This window comes from Stegodyphus dumicola, chromosome 1, assembly GCF_044657685.1.
Source record: "Stegodyphus dumicola isolate Sdum_Otavi_A_Nest chromosome 1, ASM4465768v1".
NCBI classification, from domain to species: Eukaryota; Metazoa; Arthropoda; class Arachnida; order Araneae; family Eresidae; genus Stegodyphus; species Stegodyphus dumicola.
Window position 1 is genome coordinate 127,108,784 of NC_140768.1, and position 19,686 is coordinate 127,128,469.

At 34.3% G+C, this 19,686-nt stretch overlaps 1 protein-coding gene across 4 annotated transcripts in view; it reads left to right on the top strand.

The window, feature by feature from the left end:
- The window catches only part of LOC118182841 (alpha-tocopherol transfer protein-like), a 120,119-nt gene that overhangs the window by 90,951 nt on the left and 9,482 nt on the right, over nt 1–19,686 (top strand). For 2 of the 4 annotated variants that reach the window (XM_085811142.1, XM_085811148.1), the window contains one exon: nt 13,950–14,085. In XM_085811142.1, the coding sequence (XP_085667268.1) occupies nt 13,950–14,085 (136 nt within the window). Of the gene's footprint in view, nt 1–13,909; nt 14,086–19,686 lie in introns of all 4 variants that reach the window. The other 2 variants (XM_085811135.1, XM_085811129.1) reach the window with 1 other exon arrangement.

The following is a 19,686-nucleotide window of genomic DNA, read 5'->3' on the forward strand; positions in this document are numbered from 1 at the left end:
ATAGCTGTTCCTGTAGTTTGAAATTGTGTCCAAAGTCGTGAAACGATGCTGTGAGCAATTCCGAACTCTGCAGCCACACTTGTCGCACTGCGGCCTTTCTCCAACTTCCCAATGATTCGACCTCGGGTAAAAGCATCCAGATGTCGTCTAACAGATTGATTATTCGCCATTTCTCGCTGAGGCAGCAACTTGGTGTGATTTTAACTGCTACACGGCGTTCAATCTCTTTGCCAGAAATACTGATCTTACACCGACAACATGCTGTATACTACTCAGACACTCCCCCATTACGTCTATCTGCATATCTGCGACTTCGTCCTTAATTTTTGCACACCAGTGTAATGTATCATTTTGTGCGAACGCGTCGGGAAATTGGAACAGAGAATTGAGACTAAAAAAAAATTTTTAGGACAATTTATCTAATTAATTAAAAATTTCGCAACGCAAAAGTTTCAATTGTCTGCTTCGGCGAAACGCGTAATGGAGTTAGCTTGGTTCGACATTTAACCAGAAATTTCCCTTGAAAAGCCAGGTTGGACCTCAAATTGAGCTAATTTACCATTTTCCGCTTTATGATTTTTATATGTTTTTATTTGTTTTAACTTGTTCCATCGATTGGTTTTTTTATATGTTTTAACTTGTCACATCGATAGGTTTTTATTGTATTTTTGCCATTAACTTGTATCCAACGATTAGTATTTTACTGTGTTTTATATTTTACATTTTATTTCGCGTGTAGCCTAATTTTTCACCCTTCAATGTCATTGTTTTTTAAAAAACTGTGTTAAATTTTTCTTGGAGCCACAGCTCCTGGTAACTTTTTGGCGAGCTAACTAGAATTTATCTTCTCATTTCCTTAATTTTGCAGCTCTCTCCAGATGAGTATGTGATGAGAATCGCTATTCAGACTGAATCTGCTCTCATCTGTAAAGAGTACTCGTCCCCATTCATTGTCTCTCCAATTCCGGTGTTCCCGGCACCACAGAGAACGCCTTCTGCGATGGGCAGGCGTTAGAGGTACACACCGTACAGGGCGTCGTGCAAACAGACCACCACCGTGCAGTCTTCTGGCCACGGTAAAACGCGATATCGGTCGTCTAGTCGCATGTGTCGCAAAAATTTTTGGACCAAATTGGTCTTTTTGTATTGTACTTACAACCTAGCTTATTAGTTATATATATATATATATATAAAGCCAGAAGTAACTTCCCAGCAGTAATTTGGACGGCGTAGAAGTGTTGATCCATAATGAATGGTAAATTTGAGGCGAAGGCAGATTAAATCTTCATTTTTTTATTTCAGCAACATGTTGCGGTCACATGTGCGGCAGAAATGTGGACAACTAACGCCATCTCTTAGCCCACATCTAACTAAACAATTAAACATCACAGAAACGCCGAAAGGAAACCTTGAACGGGGAAAGAACGAGTTGCACAGTTAAATAGACGGAAAAAATTCATCCCCGCGGAAATCGCGGGTTGCGCAAATTTTGCTACTTCTACGTTGCCCGTGGGAATCGCGGGGATGCGCAGCGAGAGGGTTTAATAAGACTGCTACTGTGTTATACAGGAAGCTTAAGATAGGCTATCGAGCAGAAACTCGGGAAGGAGTTGCATGTGAGCTTGCACTAGTTTTTGATAAAAACGGCAGTCTGATATCTTCATAAATAATATTTAATAAATATTGATATGTCATGATTTTATAGAGTTACTTATGGAAATCATTTCCCACCGTGCAAAGATAGAGACAAATAGGTGACAATGAATACTGCATTGTTTTTAGATGAAACAATACCTGTCCATTGTTTATCTTAAATGTTGCTCTAAAAGTATCGAAGTTTATTAGGAATTTATTACGGATTGCAGTTTTACAGATTATGCTTCAAGCAGAGGAAAACGAACTCCTGTCCCTGATTTTCTTTGAGGGAAAATTACTTTATGGCGGAACACAAAATTGGAAAAACAGGATTTTTTTTACTTACCTTACATTGTACAAACGATTCTGAAATTTAAAAATCACATTTACTCAGATATTATTGAACAATTTAAAAGTGAATTTCCTCTGAGATATAACGATCGGTAATCCCTGTTTTGTCATTCAAGGAAAGATAACGTTTGCTGATAATAATGAAGCCTTTTTAGAGATACTTAGAATTTCCTTCTGACCTTGAAGATTCGTATTTATCTGTAATTTGATATTGTTACGGTTTTTGTATTTTTTAGTAGAATTGTTATTAAATTGTTTTATATTACATTCATGTGCAATGCAGCACGAGACTTATTTGAAGAGAAAGCTACGCCGGAGAAATTAAAATACAGGAGTAAGCGCATTTAACATTTTAATAAATAGATATCTCGTAACTGTACTCTTTTGCTATCCAGAAAAATCGACAAAATATCAGAATGTTTTCTTGCATAACTAGAAAGCTTATAAAAGCCGAAGAAAAACATCTGAATTCAGTTGTTTACTTAGTGCTGTTATTGATTTTAGCGAATTCGCGGTGAGATCGGATGAGCTTTCTCAGTGTTTGAATTGAGCTCTGTTCAACGTTTTAGTAGTTTAAAATATAACTACTGTGAGGTATTGCGATATTGTACGAATATCTCCGAGGAAATTTCAGCATTTTGGTTTATTTGCTGTAATAAGAATAAATTTTATTTACATTTTATCGGACTTGTGCATTCAATTCGCTACGAACCCGTACGCACACAACAATATTTTTATTTCCCTAATAATAAATTTAATTCAAAATACAGATTAGGAATCTAAAATTGCGATTATATATACAAACTCAAGACGATAGAGAAATTATAGGATCATGCAAAGGGCATTTATTCATGACTTAGCTCCTTCATGTTTTTGAAAAACATGCTTACTTAAAATGTATTACTGAATTTCGACACAAACTCATCATATATATCACATAAAGGAATTATAGTTATAAAAAGTTGATATAAAGTAATGACAGCTGTGATTGAAAAATGTTTTATCTTTACCTAATTTTTTCCTTGATATTGCTCCTAACAATGTAGTCCACCTGCAATGTAAGGATTCAGGAATTTGTAAACTGATATTAATGTCTCTTATTTTCCTTTCCGCGAATGTTCTCGTTCCGTAAGGCTACCTTTGGAATTTGAAAGGCATAACACGAACGTGACTGTACTGGTATATACGTTATGTTAATATATAGACCATGTTTTGTAGGCATTGTTTCGCGGTTTAAAAATATCGTTAGGTAAAAAATAAAGTACCTACAATTCATCGCATGACGAGAGCATCGCTCATATGCGTTTTTCAAATTCCGTACTGACATATTATGTAACTGACTTTCATCATAACTAACATATCGAAAAAATTGATTGCACGCTTTGCATGAAAATCTTAACACTACTTTAAGAATAAACGAAAACAAAACAAAATATAATTTTCACTAAAACAATATCAGACTAACAAATGTGAAAGAAAATAATTTCACAATTATTTAAGCAATTTTCATACAGGTAACCTCATGCAGTTATTTATCTTACTTTTTCTAAGCATTTTTAGAATGTATTTTTAAAAAAATTATCAGTAAAACTTTATAAAAAATTATCAGTAAAATTTTATAAAAAAATCTGATGTGTGCACCACATGACTTCGTTGTACGAAATATTAAATACGTATTTTTTCCTGTATTTTATTTAAACTTGAATTGAATTAAATCTACTTCGTCGACGGGGCATAAACCACAAGAGTATAAATGCACTGTTTAAAATTCACTATATTTATTTATTATTATTATTACTTAAGAAACTCTGGCGATTGACTTAACAGCGTTATATCTCATTCTTTTTATAACTCAGAATGCTAAAAAATTATATCATCTGAAAAATTGCCGAATCTTTGCCATACGTTCTATTCAAATACTATAATAAACTTAAAAGGTTGTATAAAAGAAATTAAGCAAATAAAAAAGAAACAGTTTTTCACAGACGATTCAACGCGGCTTATCTAATGCGCATGCGCTACTCGCGCGCTTAGTAATTACTCAATATCGATCAATAATTACGTACTTCTGCTACAGAATAATCGTCGGCTCATCGCATGGCAATATCCATACATTTGTTAATGATCTAGTGAGATATTTTAGAATAATTTTTGAAATTCCGTCAGTAATTCAGGCCGATAGCCCCAGTGTGTTTTGCTATAATAGTACAACTAATCCTAAACCAACCGAAAAATTTAAGAAATTTCAGTGTTGCTTAAATGACTTCTGTCAAACTTAATTGAATATTTTAACTATTGTCATTATGGCTTCAACGAAACATATAAGAAAATTTCAAACTTATTATTAAACTAAACAGGATAAAGAAACTTTTGAAACTAATGCTATGTTAACATCTAAAAGATTTCTAAAAGTATATGTCACTTATCAAGAAATAATCATTATTTTGTGGTGGTGTAAAGCATTACATTTTTTTTAGCATATGAAATGTTGATAAACCTCGAAGAAGGAGGAAATTCTGAACTTTCATGCTCCAGTGATTACGATGTTAAAAGCTTTTGAAGTGTGAAGGTCTGCTGGTTGCACACAAATTCTTTCATTTTCTATATCATTCTCCTGATTAAAAGCTAGTTTTATTAGACCGGCTGATAATAAATCTGTTAAGAATAGCTTCATATGTTCCTAAAAATTAAATTATCTGATCTGTAGTTCATGAATTTTATTGTTATGAAACAAAATGTCTGAGGCTAATTTGAGTGTCTTTTTATTTAATTGAAACAGCTATAACTTAATGGATTTCAGTTTGAAGAAATGCCTTTTATGTAAAAGCAAAAGTTAGTCGAGTAAAAGAGAGTGACAGCTGCTGCTGTAACTACTTAAGATAACTTATGGGCAATATGTTGCACATTAATTGATCTTAATAATTAGGCAATAACTATTATACCTGACTATACATGAGTATACTCAATACATGAATATTGAACAGACAATGGAAAATTTTGATAACTCAAAGAGAAGTGCTTTCCAAATATTTGGTTTTCCTCAATTTCTATGCCAAAATTATATTTAAATTTTGAATGATTTACTAAAAGAGAAATAGCAAGAAATATTGTAAAATAAAATTAAAAAACAAATACTGTTTCTAAAAATTTCAGTTTACGACTTTTGACCAGCGAATTTTGTAATAAAAATAGTTTTCCTGCTTAAACTAAATTGAAGTATTTGCATTTATCGATTCCGTGGAGGTCAGCTAAGATGCCCGCCTGCGTACTTTAAAATTTTTATTTTAAACTGGCAGTGGATACATAATTTAACAACCTCTAAATGACAGCAAATGTATGAAATGAAGTACCATTGAAATTTATGTGCCTCGTAAATATAAGTAATGAGTATTTTGGAGAAAGTTGGTTGTAATGAATTATACTGTGTAGAGACATTAGATATTTTTTTGGAAGCAGGAAAGATGAAAAATGAAACATGAGCAAAGCCTTCGCCAAGAATCGAACCACGGATCTCTGGAATATGCGCCCAGCGTGCAGACCACCACACCACGAAGGCGGGAGAAATACTTTATATACTCCCTCTTTTAAAGGGCGATTGGTGTTTTTAGGCGACCCAATCGCCAAATCCTGGGTGTGAAAAACCATCATCCACATCCCTCTTAGTTCGGGGGCCACTGTAGAGACATTAGAAAATTTTTTGAAGCAGCAAAGATGAAAAATGAGCAACGCCTTTGCCGGGAATCGAACCACGGACCTCTGAAAGACACGCCCAGCGTGCAAACCACCACACCACGAAGGCCTGCTAAGCAGGCCTGAGAAATACTTTATTACTGTTTTTTTTTTCCTCCAAAAATTAATGTACATTTCTAAGATGTTGATAATTTAAACATTCAATGATGTGTTTTGTAAATTCATAAGACCAGCGCATACAGAGGTGATTAGTTTTAATTTGATTTTCAAAAGCTTATACAAACGGTTGAAAGTAATAAAAATATGCCTTAACAGATGACTGCACTAAATTTTTGAATTTGGTTTATTTTTCAGTTTGAAATGCAAAGCACAATCATATAAAAACTGAAAACAATTTAAAACGTGTCCGTGTCAGTCCAGAGCAGGAAGGCCATCATCCTCAATAATTCTACTAAATTTGTAACATCCTACTACTGCAAGCAAAGATTGTAGCTTGATTTTCAAATTTCTGTACTAAGTAGTTTATATTTACTTAACTCTACTTTAGATTAAAATCAGTTACAGGATAAAAATTAAATTAAAAAAAATAGTAAATATGCAAGTAATGTATTAATAAAAATAGTCTATTCAGTGTTTATTCCATAAATACATAGAGGTTAATGTACTATTGTGTATAATTAATAAATTGTAAAACTTATTAAACTTAATATTTTGTATAGAGTTTTCGCTGTATTAGTTGCAATTACATTTGCTTGACATCTAAAATACGGCTATAAGGTATTTCTCCCACTTCTGTAGCGTGCCTTCGTGGTGTAACGGTAGCACGCTGGGCCGGTATTCCAGAGGTCTGTGGTTTGATTCCCGGCGAAGGCGGTTGCATAATTTTCATCTTTTCTGCTTCCAATTAACCTAATGCCTCTACACGGTAGCTAGACTCTTGTTACCTATTCGGAAAAAAGACAAATTAAGAACTTTGCGGCGAATATGGATAATAGAAATTGTAGTATACCTGATAGTAAAAGTTAAAATTTTAAATTAATGGCCTTGAAATGGTTAAAATGGAAATTACAAAGCAGCTGTGGTATGTAATTTTCTGATTTATATTATATGATACCGCAATCTAGCTGCAATTAACTAGACTTTCAGAAAATATTCAGTGGACCATTGTTTATACGTTTCTCATTTATACGCCTTTTACGTTTATACGTTGTGTCATCTTTGTCCCTATTTAGGCTTGTTTATTTTAACAATAAAGTATTTCTTTGATAACGCTGCTTTTGCTTGACTTACTGCATTGAGTTTGCACTTCACAGTTCCACCATTCAATTTTCTCCTCAGAAATGAAGATAGCAGAAGGAAACAAAGGCATGAGACATAGTAGCTTCGTACAGGAAAGAGTAGAAAAACAGCTATGAGTAGAGGAAATACTTGGAAGGTTGGGCTTGGTTATTTGATTATTACAAAGCAGGCAAGGGTTTTCTGCCTATGAGAAGTGGTGCCTTCGTGGAGAATTTTCTAAGACGAACTGGGTCGTATACACGTTACACATGGGAAAAACCGGGAATGTTTTCCCTTCTAAATAGGATGCTAGGTTAAGTATAAATAACTGATACAAAATATCACGAAAGCGAAAGGCACTCTTGGTAAAAGATAAAATTCAAATCTTAAAAGAATGTGATGACAATACTGGTTTGAAGAATGTTGAGTTACCAAAAAAAAAAAAAAAAAAAAAAACCTGGGTATTCCTGTAACAAAACTTAAAACGTCTAAAACTGAAGAACAGAAATTTGCGAACAGTGTTCAAAGCAATTACGTGTTCAAAGTGGAAAGTGCCTGAGATACAAGCCATTTTGAAAAATTTTTGCATTCAGTATAACGCATTCAATATTACACTGAATGATCTCATGTTAATTGAGAAGTCAAAAGAAATAGTATTTAGATTGAATGTGAAGGAAGCTTGCTTTTCAACTGGATTGCTGGCATAAGTTTAAATTACGGCATGGAATCTTATATCTGGTTGTAACTTCCGCCCAAAAACGTTTTTTAGTAAAGTTAGAAAAAAGCATGAAAGCAGTACCTTTAGTGCGGGTAGTAATCACCACCCCTAAGCTATGATTTCCTTCCAACGTTTTAGTAGTTTTAGAAAAGCCGTCGGCGCAGAAATTTGGGTGGCTGCGAATTCAAAAACCGATTAACCTAATTTCGGACGTCCTCTGCAGAATGGAAGATAGCACCAGCAAGATGTAGCTGCAGTTGTGAAAAAATGAAGAAGTCCGAAGGAGCGAATGTCGAAGTTACATGGTGGGTGTCGCAAATGATGCCATTCCAGTCCGTACAGATCCAGCCGCTGCATGCAGTCACATGTGGTCTTGCATTATCTTGATGGAACATGACCTTTTTGAGCCGGAACTCGGATGTTTTTCCTTGATAGTAGCGTACACACGCACTAGCATCTCATTGTACACATTACTATTGAGGGGTTTTAACTTTTTCTAGATACCTTTTGTGTCGCGAGTCAAATTGCGCTTTGAGATGCTGCCGATATGCTTTCCGGACACAGACCAATTCCCTTTTCTACCTGTGTTGTTGACGTAAATCCACTTTTCATTGCAAGTGACGATCCGATTCAGAAGTTTTCTTTGCGGGCAGATTAGTGCAGGCCCGAACACGTCTGTCCTTATCTGCTTGAGCAAGCTCTTGCGGCTTCCAGCGATTAAACTTGTACGTTAAGTTTATGCCATGCACAGTGCAACGAATGGACATGGTCCTAACGTCTATCTCCTTAGCAAGCTCTCGAGCGGTTGCACACTGATCTTCTTCCTTAAGTTCTCTCAGGCGAGCCTCATCAACATCAACAGGTCGGCCAGAGCGCTCTGCTTCTTGAATGTCACAGTCCTTGCATCTGAACTTTCGGTACCAAACATTCATAATGTCATATGATACAACATTAGTACCCAAAACTGTACACCTAATAAGTGACATTGGGTGGTTCTAATCTGCTAGCATGACAGTTACATTTCAGACACCTTGTACTTGATGATAACGATACGTTTTTGCAAATTTCACAACACAGTGTTCTAAAGCAAGTCTCTTTCTTTCAAAAGCCAAAAATCGATTGACAAAATATGATTAAAGACGCCAACGCGAACTGTTTGCGCAGACGATATTTGCGGTGGCGGGAAATTTTCGTTAAAACCCGATATCCTACAATAAAGGAAAACTCAAAAAAGCTTTCCTGTTGAAGTGCGGATTAAACTTTTATCCTATATGTGGCTATTAAGTAAATCACTTTTATCTTGACTCTGGCGATTCTAATAGCTAAAGAGAAAAAACGTGCAAAGAGAAGTCCTATTCTTTGTAATGATCTGTTGTATATATTTGATTTTATTATTGTAAATAGTTATTTTTGTATCCCTATATTTCTTTAAATTTTTTTATGTACATGATATAATGCCATTTACTGATATTTGTTTTGTAATGAGTCAAAAATTTTTATTTCGTCCCCAAAATGTTAAATATTTCATACAGGCTACTTGCTCAGTATTTGTGTTTAAATTCTTAATGCAAAGGTCGTCTGTAAGTGGGTGAATTTTAATGACTAGCCTAATGCACAAAATGCACTTCGATTATTTTTCAACTGTATTCCATATCCATAATAATGTGCAAAGGACTGATGACGACAGTTGCTGACAATTACATAATCGTTATATGAATTAGAAGTAACTTCAAATAAACTTTTTGTCAATGTTCATTTTTGTATTCATACATTTATATATACAAACACCTAATATTTACCTACACATAGCGAGAGAGATGCGATGGTTTAGAAATTGTTGATGTATATTTAATACTATTAATGTAATGAATGAGCTTTTTATTAATAAATGTATATACAAATTTTTTCATCATTCATAATAATAAATCCATAAATTTCCATTGTTTCAATATGTGGCATTTATAATAAAAATATAGTTTTAATGTGTTTATAATATAAAATAATTATTTTCATTAATAACATGAAGATAATAGCGTACAAATTTAATATGTATCCTCATTATGAAATAATCTATGTTTTAATAAATATACATAATCGCTGATTTTAACATAATCGCTGCTTATGCAATTTCAATTTAAAAGTAATAAAAGTAATTAGTAGAAAAGCAAAGACGCGCATATACAAACACATTTTAAAATATTATTCCCCTTAATAAAAAAAAAATCCATTATATAACAGTAACATTCTTTTCACACTATCAGCCCGAAATACGACAAATTTGGCGACGAATAATTTGTAAAAAAATCGTCAGAAATAGCACGTCATAAAATAATGTCTACTCCACGATTTATTCCACGATTATAAACGAAATTTCCACGATTATAAATTTAATGAATATATAAACATTTAAAAATAACTTAGGCAGTTATACCACAACAAAACAGCAATATATATATATACGGCTTTTTTCCGCATTTCTTCAATTAAATCGGCATCTTTTTCCACCGTCCATGGTTTCACAACGAGAGCCATCGCCATATTGAAAATTACCCGTGATCCTTCAGAAGCAGAACTTTCGTCTGATTGGTTGAACGTACGCGGAACACGTCTCCAGACGGAACATTTTCAGAAAAGTTTCAAAATGTTTCGCCTAGCCGGACCATGTTTCGCCTACCTAGACGAAACATTTCTCGGAAGCCTCCCGCTTTTCTTTGGCTGTGCTACTAGAATCTCGTTTCTCGGAAATGTCCCGCCTAGCCGCGCGCGTCTATAGAAGTGATAAGGCCTTAAGGTCTTCGATATCGTCGTAATTGCATCTTTAGTTGCTTCTTTATGGAATTAAAATAGCAGCAACAAAAAAAGATAAATTTTCTGCTTCTGTTACAGGTTTTATACTTTGCGAATTGCGCAGTAAAAATGCACGCTATGATCGCAATTCCTGTTCATTTGCCTTGAAACTTTGATCATTTGAATGTTCGATCAAGAGGTTTTAGAGATGAAATTTCGTCACGATCGCAAAAGTCCTTCTTGGTACTTTGATTTTTTTGCAAACGAGTGTATTAATATTAATTAAATATTTATTTAAAACTTGAAATTAAAGTTTTTAAACTACAAAAATAAAATTGTGTATTATCAGTAGTAGGTTGGTACTATCAAAAGTGTACAGCTATATATGTTTTACATCATAATTTAAAATTTCTTATATACGTGTTTCTCATTTATACGTCGTTTGTGAATGGTCTTTTAAAAGACGTATAAACGCTGTTCCACTGTATCTATATATTAATGCTTGTAATAACAGTTTTAAGAGGCTGCTGTAAGCCCTGTCTAAATATAGACATTCTGCGGGAAACTAGAAACATATATGGAAAGATTTGAAAACATACATGGGTTAGAACTTAAACAATGATAAATCCGTTATATATTGCCATGAAACAGAACCAGTGCTTCTCACTTCTGTCATATATTACCGTATATACCCGCGTATAAGTCGAGATATTTTGGACAAAAAAAAAAAGACTTCAAAGTGGGGATACGCGGGGCCATAAAAAATTAAAAGAATCGGAAGTTCAAAAATTTCTTTACATAATGCAGTTGTTTTCTTCCCGCACTCAAATTGAACGACTTATCAAATAAGTCACTTACTTGAAGTAATTTCATGACTTAAATTATGTGACGAACTAATCACAGAGTTTCATACTTTAACTAGAGTAAGTTTCGATTAAACCAAAGAATTTACGCCTGTTCGATTTAACAGGCGTACACGTCAAAATTTAAAAAAATAGCCCACGCAATAACTAAACAGTTTTGAATATTTCTTTTAACTTTTAAAAAGAGAAAATGCAGATAGATTTTACGTACGCGAATCTTTTCCGGAACAAATTCTAGAAGGTTACTATATACGATCAACTTCAAATTCTAGAAGGCAACATTAAAAAGCCCGATATTACATTAATTGCTCAGTGGGTTAAGGATGCTTACGAAATACCCTCTGAAATGATTATAAAATGATTTAAAAAATGTTGTATTAGCAACGAAGTAGACGACACGGAAGATGATGCTGTTTTTGAAAGTGAAAATGACGACGAAGGCTCTAGTAGTGATTGTAACAATACAGAGTTCGAGACTGAAAATATGTATGAGGACGAACCAATGACGACAGAAGAGTTCTATGAAATATTTGGCGAATCTGACCATGAATCGGACGTTGAAGGATTTTGATTTTGTTTATTTACCAAGGTATTTTTTATCATATATTTACTTTTTTTTCAGATGATTCTGAATAAATGTAGTACTTAAAATTTTTTTTCGAAGTTTCTCGATCGATTTCGGAAGTGGGGGGCCGACTTATACGCGGGTTTCTTATTTTCTACGAATTTTCTATGTCGAAGTAGGAGGGGGGTCGACTTATACGCGGTATCGACTTATACGCGGTTATATACGGTAGTTCCATTTCTAACCAACCTTGCAGCAAACAAACTCTGTTTTCCAAAGCTATGCGCATGTTCCGAGGTCAGATGAACAGCGTGTTCTACGAATCAGTCATGTAAAATTATGTACTACAATGTTCTTGAGAGATTTGCAAAAAATTTAGAAATGGTTACAATAAGATTTTGCGCAGATCCACTTTAAAGAGGTACAATTACTAAACAGAGGCTTACTTATGCTCTGTTATATTCTATATGAGAAATGGGATAGATCAAAGGTTTCCAGCTCAATGCCCGCTGGCACTCGCCGCTGTGCGATCACAATAAAAATGTTTTACCTTTCAGTAAAATTCTATGCGAAATTTTTCTCATTTTTTATGAAATAGAAGTTGCGTCCAGCACAGATAGCAGTACAAAGTGAAATGCAACCGATCTCTTTTTTTTTTTTTTTTTTTGTGGGCATGTAGTATTAATTCTGTTCAACTATTAATTCACACTGAAAGAGTAAAGGTGCCCTTCGTACAATAGATATTCTAGAATGTGCTTTTAGGGACGAAAAGGTTGGGAGCCCCTGGGCTAGATCATACCAGCCGAAAGAGAAATGCCAGTCAAACGAATAGCATCAGTTTCCCCTCCTCCCCCCACGAAAATTAAATCTTAGCAGTGTGAAGGATGCGGGGATTCTCACGTACAGTTGCAACGGCGCTATCCTATGGTACCTCAAGGATATATTGTTAACGTTCGGCATTACCGTTCATGCTTTGAACATAATCTGCAACTAGCGTAGCAAAGGTTTAAGCGACATTTTATGCAAAATAATACACGGATGCTGGTAGCTCAACGTAAGGTAGATTTGTTTTCTCCGTGGACCCAAGAGCCGAATTCACCCTACTCCCCGGAATTATGAAGATGAAGAAGCCACATAAAGACATTAATTTACTAATTGTATCAGAATATCGTTGGGAAACAGACTGTTCCATTTGAATCATCAACCGAACAGGCGTTGCTACAAGCATACTATGGCGCCCATATCGTTGGCAATGAGTTGCACACAATAAAGAAAACATCAGTGAAATATAATAAAAGAATCACACAGGTATATCTTCTAATGTCAGATCTAAATAGATAATTGCCACCAAACATTTCACTCTTCATAATGAAAGTCATAAACTAGGTATAAAAACCACAAGAACGTATATATTTACACAATAATAAAACAATTATAAAAGTAGTAAAATGTTTTATGATATCAAAGTGTAAGATACAATGCATAAAAGCAATGTAACAAATGAATATGAAAAAATTTTCGCAAGATATTCAAGGAAAATATGATTAAATTCAATATTTCGTCGTTAGTAGCATAATCGGAACCTAAAAAAAAAATTTTTTTTTTTTTTTTTTTTTTTTTTTTTTTGTTTTCTTCAAAATTTAGTCGCTCTTGAAAGTTTAATCGCATGCATAGCTTTAAAGGTAATGTTTAACTAGATTCTATTTCCTTGACCAATTTTTTTTTCTATTATTCATGGCCACAGTTTTTACGAAATGAAATTCAAGATATGTAATCTTAGAAATGGCTCATACATCAACGAGGAAATATGAGAAATTCCCTTAAACGTGCTTGAGTTAAATAACGTGAAATTTTTCCTTAATTATTAATTTTATATTAATATCAACCGGCTCCATGATTCATTTTCTTAGATACTTAGCATTTTTCTATAAAGTTAGTCAATGGTTCTCCTTTTTTAAAAAATATAATGTGCTAAAACTGTTGTGATTTTATTTAAAATAACCAGTACTTTTGATTTGCTAGGATTTTGCTCTTGACTTGTTTATTCCGTTGTTTACATCAGCTAAACGAAATGGCTTACCCGCCTTTGAAAATGGAAGGTTTAACACCTGAAATGGAAAATGTAGCAGAAAGAGAACTTGGTGAAACCCCTCAAGTAAGGAAGGATTCCTTGGAAAAAATTAAAGAACTCATAGAAAGTAAGTGTTCAAATTTTAGATTTTCTAGTTTTGTGGCATTAGCAAATTGTAACGTTTTTGTTGTGAGTATGTACAAAATAGTGTATTGGGGATTTAATTTGCAAATACTTGTACAATCTGTGAAATTGTCTTTGGCTTAAAATCTGAAAATAATAATTTAGATATTAGAAGGTTTTCAGATGCGAATTTTCCATTTTGCATTCTAATTAAAGGTACTAGTATTTTAACTAACTGCATTTTAATTTTGCTTAATTTTTAAGATAAATGGAATAAACGAGTATTGTTCCTGAAAAGAATGTTTGTGAATATGATTCGGAGCTTGAAATTTAATTATAAGAGGAATCGCATGTTAGGAGATCAGGTAATTTGACCGCAGTCTCGTGTTTTCATCGTTTCAAAAGTAGTGATGCAGTTTTGAATGGGAAAAAAGTTTGAAGTACAATGAAATGAACAAAACCTTCCCAAATGTGGGCGATTATTGGGGGTTACATGAAAATATAAATATTTTTTTTTTTATTTCTGCTTTATATTTAGGAAAGTTTGTTCTTAGGATGTCGATTCAAAAGTTTTGTATGGTAAAATTGAACACTTCTCTCAGACAAGAAACTCGACATTATTTGACTTCCTGCCCCCTCCCACTATTTATAATTGCTGCTTGGTTTTAGCAAAAGTAAACTGAAATCGAAAGCTGATATAATTAATGTCTTTACAAATATAATGGCCACCCAACCGGTATAGCGATTAGCATCTCTGACTGCCGTGCCGAACGACCTGGCTTCGAATCCCGGAGAAGGCATGGGTGTTTGTAAATGTAGAGTGTCCGTGCGACATGGGGGGCATTCTAAATATGCGGCGAGCCCAAAATCCTTTCGAGAGGTTCGTGGTAAGGGAACAGGGGTGCTAGACCCTCGGCCCTGTACCTCCCGGGGTGCTCTCCATCAAAATTGGAGGTGGAACTGAGCTAAACTGCCCTATCATCTGTAAGGTACTCATGGCTCTTGCCAATGACAGGTCTAAACTTGCGCTCCTTGCCACTAGGAATTTCGAGGGCTGATTATAGGTCAGACAAGTAAGCATTAGCAGCAACAACAGTAACGAATATAATACAAAAAAGCGTTACATTTGAATAAAGAATAAAGCAATAATTCGGGAAACTGATTCAGTGATTTTTTTAGTCTTATTGAAAGAATAAAATTAATGAAGCGCTGTCTCCAAAGAAATTGCTTTCCGAGAAAGCAAAATTAATTTAAAATAAGCGGTCAACGTTTGTAGTGTTATGCATAAAGCTAAAAATATGTAATAATATGTTCTCAATTAAACAATTTTAAAAGATTTATTAATTTAATCTCTTGATTCATTTTTAATAATCAAAGGGTAATAGAAATGTACCGCGTTTGCAACTGCTTTCTGTTAGTTCTATAGGAATATAGCCAGACTGGAAAGGCCTAAGATAGTATGGAACGGAATATGGATTTATAAATGAGTAATTTATTGTCAGATGATAGAACGGTATTTCGAACATTCAAAGGGGTACAGTTTACTTTATGTGAAAGAAACGTTTGGATGATAGATGTAATATGCGAAGTCTATGTGAGAGAATTAGGGGGGGATCATCCCAAGGTAACGGATGTGCCTAGCCCAGGGCAGAGTAACTCTATAAAACTGAGGATTTCCGTTGATTCTTATAAAATAGCAACTATTTTCTCTACTTTCATTTGAATTCCATTTTTTCAGCCAGTACTCCAGTACTTGTATGTGATTTTGTAAATGTTGTATGACTAGCCTACACTTTCAGCAAGAATCGCTGTGTCATTAGAGTGCATTGCTAGTGTTGTGTTGATTATACGTGGGATGTCGTTCGTATAAATACTGAATAATGTGGGCCACAAAAAGGGCAGTTGCGGTATGCTGGCTGCAAAAGCACGGCGGGTTGAGAATGTATCTGAGGTATGAACAACAAAAAGACTACCTGTCAGACAGGATGTAATTATGTGTGTGATGTAATCTGAGAAACCCAGGGAGTTATTTTTTAGAACACAGCGTCCACCCAGACACGATAGAAAGCGTTGACTATATTCGATGAACAGACCATCTGTAATCCTTGAAGGCTTTCCGTGATGAGTTCCAGAACCCTGTAGATCACGTTGAAAATCAAAAGGTTTCTTCTAAATACAAATTCTATCGGAATACTAATACTGTATTCTTCCAGATGTTTTTGGATTCTTTTTAAAAGCACAACCTCCAACAGCTCACTAAGGCATGCAGCTTACTAAACGGTTTGTAAGACTCCGGAACTATGGCGGGATTTTTCGGGTTTAAAATAGTCTCTTATGGCTATTTGGTTGTCTTCCAGGTCACTGGGTAATAGTGTCACCTGAGCGCGATGTTAAAGATCTTAATTAATTTCAAAACGAGTTTAACAGGCATAGCCAGTATATCTTACTATGCTGTTCACGTCTGGGCTTTCGTTGGGCTTGATTTTTTTTATTATAGCCAAAAATATCTGACGGCCGAGTTGGATCAACGTTATTTGGTGTGGATTTGTTGTATAACTGGAGTGAAAGTCAGAGACCATGTGTTCTGCTGTTTATCCTGAATGTTGTTTGTGCAAAATTGAGATTCCAGATGCTATGCGTTTTTAGTTCAGGCGACACTGTAGAGACATTAGCTTTAATTTTTGAAGCAGGAGATGGGAAAAATGAGCAATGCCCTTCCCGGGACTCGAACCACGGACCTCTGGAATACACGTCGAGTGTGCTGACCACTACACTACGAAACCTTATAACTTCACTGACGCCAAAGATTTAAAAGTGTGCGAGGTTCCGACTACTTGGTATCTTTTTGTTCTTAATGAAGATTACGGATCCGCTTCGCGTGGTACACAGATATCTAGTTATATTTATGTAACAGTTGTTGGACAGAATCTTTTTCACAATATTAAAAACTGGTGTATTCCTGAGGTGGACTTTAAATCATAAGATGACTTTATTAAAACCCTTCCATTCCATATCTTCGAAATATTTTAAGATGTGCCCCGAAAAGTGTTCTTTTTAACATTAAAAGAAAAAGCTGGAACCATTTTCAAAGTTTCTGCTAAAATTATAAGGTAAAATTACATAACTCTTTGCAAAATTGTAGTTCGCCAGATATGTTAGGTAACATTGTTGTAAAACTGCACAATTTAATTATTTCTGCTGTAGAACACTCCATTCCATTGAAGAAATCTCGTTTATATAATATTCCCTGTTAGTCAGTCGAGATTGACTGTATACGAAAAGAGGTAAATGCAACTAGAAGGAGATAACCTAAAAGCGAAAACGCAGTTTTGAAAGATATTTACAAGAACAGTTATTTGTAAATAAGGCTAAAACATGCATCTAAGTTAGAGGAAAGTAAACGCAATTCTTGGAAAGAGTTTCGCAGTGATATTAAGGTGCAAAATTTTATTCTTTCTGTGTCACAATGTACTTTTCTAAAATTATTGAAATTTCAGGAACAAAACTTTCGTCTGAATAAGTTACTTTATCTTTTGAGGGTACAATAGATGGCATTTTGCAATGGCCATTTCCTCTTTATAGCTTAGTTCACGATGAGGAAATGCATGAAATTTTCCGCTCTGAGATGATTTCTTCTTATGACGTAAATGATATTTTTTTTTATTTTCCATAGCTCAAGTTGACCTATCTTATACAAATTATGTAATGCATATTTAGATCAAAAACACTTTCTAGCGATATGGAAGAAAGCTAGAATTGTGACTGTTCCTAAAAATGCTGAAGTTGAGCGGTCTAGTAATGGAAATGCAATGTGTATTAGCCTTCTGCCATGCTTATGTAAAATTCTCGAAGACTTTTGTATAAAAAGACTGAATTGCTACTTGAGCAGCAGAAATATTTTGGATGAGGATCTATATGGCTTTACTCCTCACCGCTTCTAGACGTTATTTTCGACTTTCCTCGAGTAATCGGTTAATTAAGTTAGCATAATTCCAATAAGTTTAAATGAAACCAAAAATATGCATAATTTAATAGGCCATACAAGGAAGTCATGTGGTGGCTATATAATTTTTTTTTGTTACTGTAATTATTCAAATCTTAACTTTAATAAATCTCCAAAGTTTGAACTTAACACTTTGGAAAGACAAAATTATATTAACAGCCAGTAAAAGCATTCATTAAAAAATCTGATGTGTACACCACATGACTTCCTTGTAGGGAATGTTAAATTATACGCATTTTTTCTTGCATTTCATTTAACTTATTAGATTGAATTAAACCTACTTCGCCGACAGCGCATAAACCACAATAGAATAAATGCATTCTTTAAAATTCACTTTGTTTACCATAGCGACACTCTGGCGCTAGGTTTACTTAACAGTATTATATTTCGTTCATATTATAACTCAGAATGCACAAAATTTATACCATTTAAAGAATTATCTAATCGTTGCCACATGTTCTATTCAATTACTATAACAAAGCTAGAACGATGTATAAAAGAAATTAAGCAAACAAAACGAAAAAGAAACAGTTTTTCACAGACGATTGAGTATTTCTCATTCAATTAATTCAGTTTTCACTTCGCGACAAGGCAAAAATACATAAAAACTCAAAATATCTGTATTAAAAATTACGAAGTAAATCTTAAATACTTATTTCCTCGAAAAAATTCCAGAAAGGATTAAGCATGATTTAATTCGCAATAATAAAAGAAGGCGTTATTATTGTGTTGCGAAGCTTCGTGTCTCTAGATTGGCAACAAATCTACAATTCTGCTGTTTCAAATGTAAACAAATATGTCTGCCATGTTATTTAAAACTTAACCGCACTTAAACAGCTTTTAAATTGTTGATAATTGTACAAATATTGCTTCCAGAATTACGAAAGGCATAAAAACTTTAACCGGAAGAAAAAAACAACATAATTCAATCATTTTTAAAGCAAAAAATGTACAACTTACAAACATATAAGAGTAAAGAAACTGAGATTACTGAGCCGGGGGACAGAGTGGATATATTTATAAATATATTTATATACGTTTGGCGCGGCCGATTGAAACCAAAGTACGAGGTGCACATCTACATGTTATAGTAGTCTTATGTACAAAATTTCAACGTTCTGAGGCTACTCGTTTTTGAGTTATGCGAGATACGTACGTACGCACGCACGTTCGTACATACGTTCGTACAGACGCCACGAAAAATTCTCTTCAGAATTCATTTTAAAGTAGTTTTTTAGTTTTTTTGGAGGAAAAGAGTCTTTTATTCTGTCCTTACGTATAGATATTACGCAAAAACATCGTTAAATTGCATTCAAAAGCAGTCAAAGTGGATAATTTCGTTGAAATATGCTGAATGAAGCTTTTCGCGATTACAATACTTCCTTTTTACTTCGTACAAGGAAGTAAAAAGAATGCGACTTCAAATTCCAATGATGTTTTAATTTGCTGTTCTGATGAGTGACCTGTGCGCCCTACGTTCCCGCATTGTCCCTAGTGCCAGAACCACGCTCGAAGATCTACTGAGCGCACAACAGTGAGCAATATCTCTCATACTCGGAAATTTTGATGAGACAAATAGATTCTTTCTGAGAGCGTTTCTGT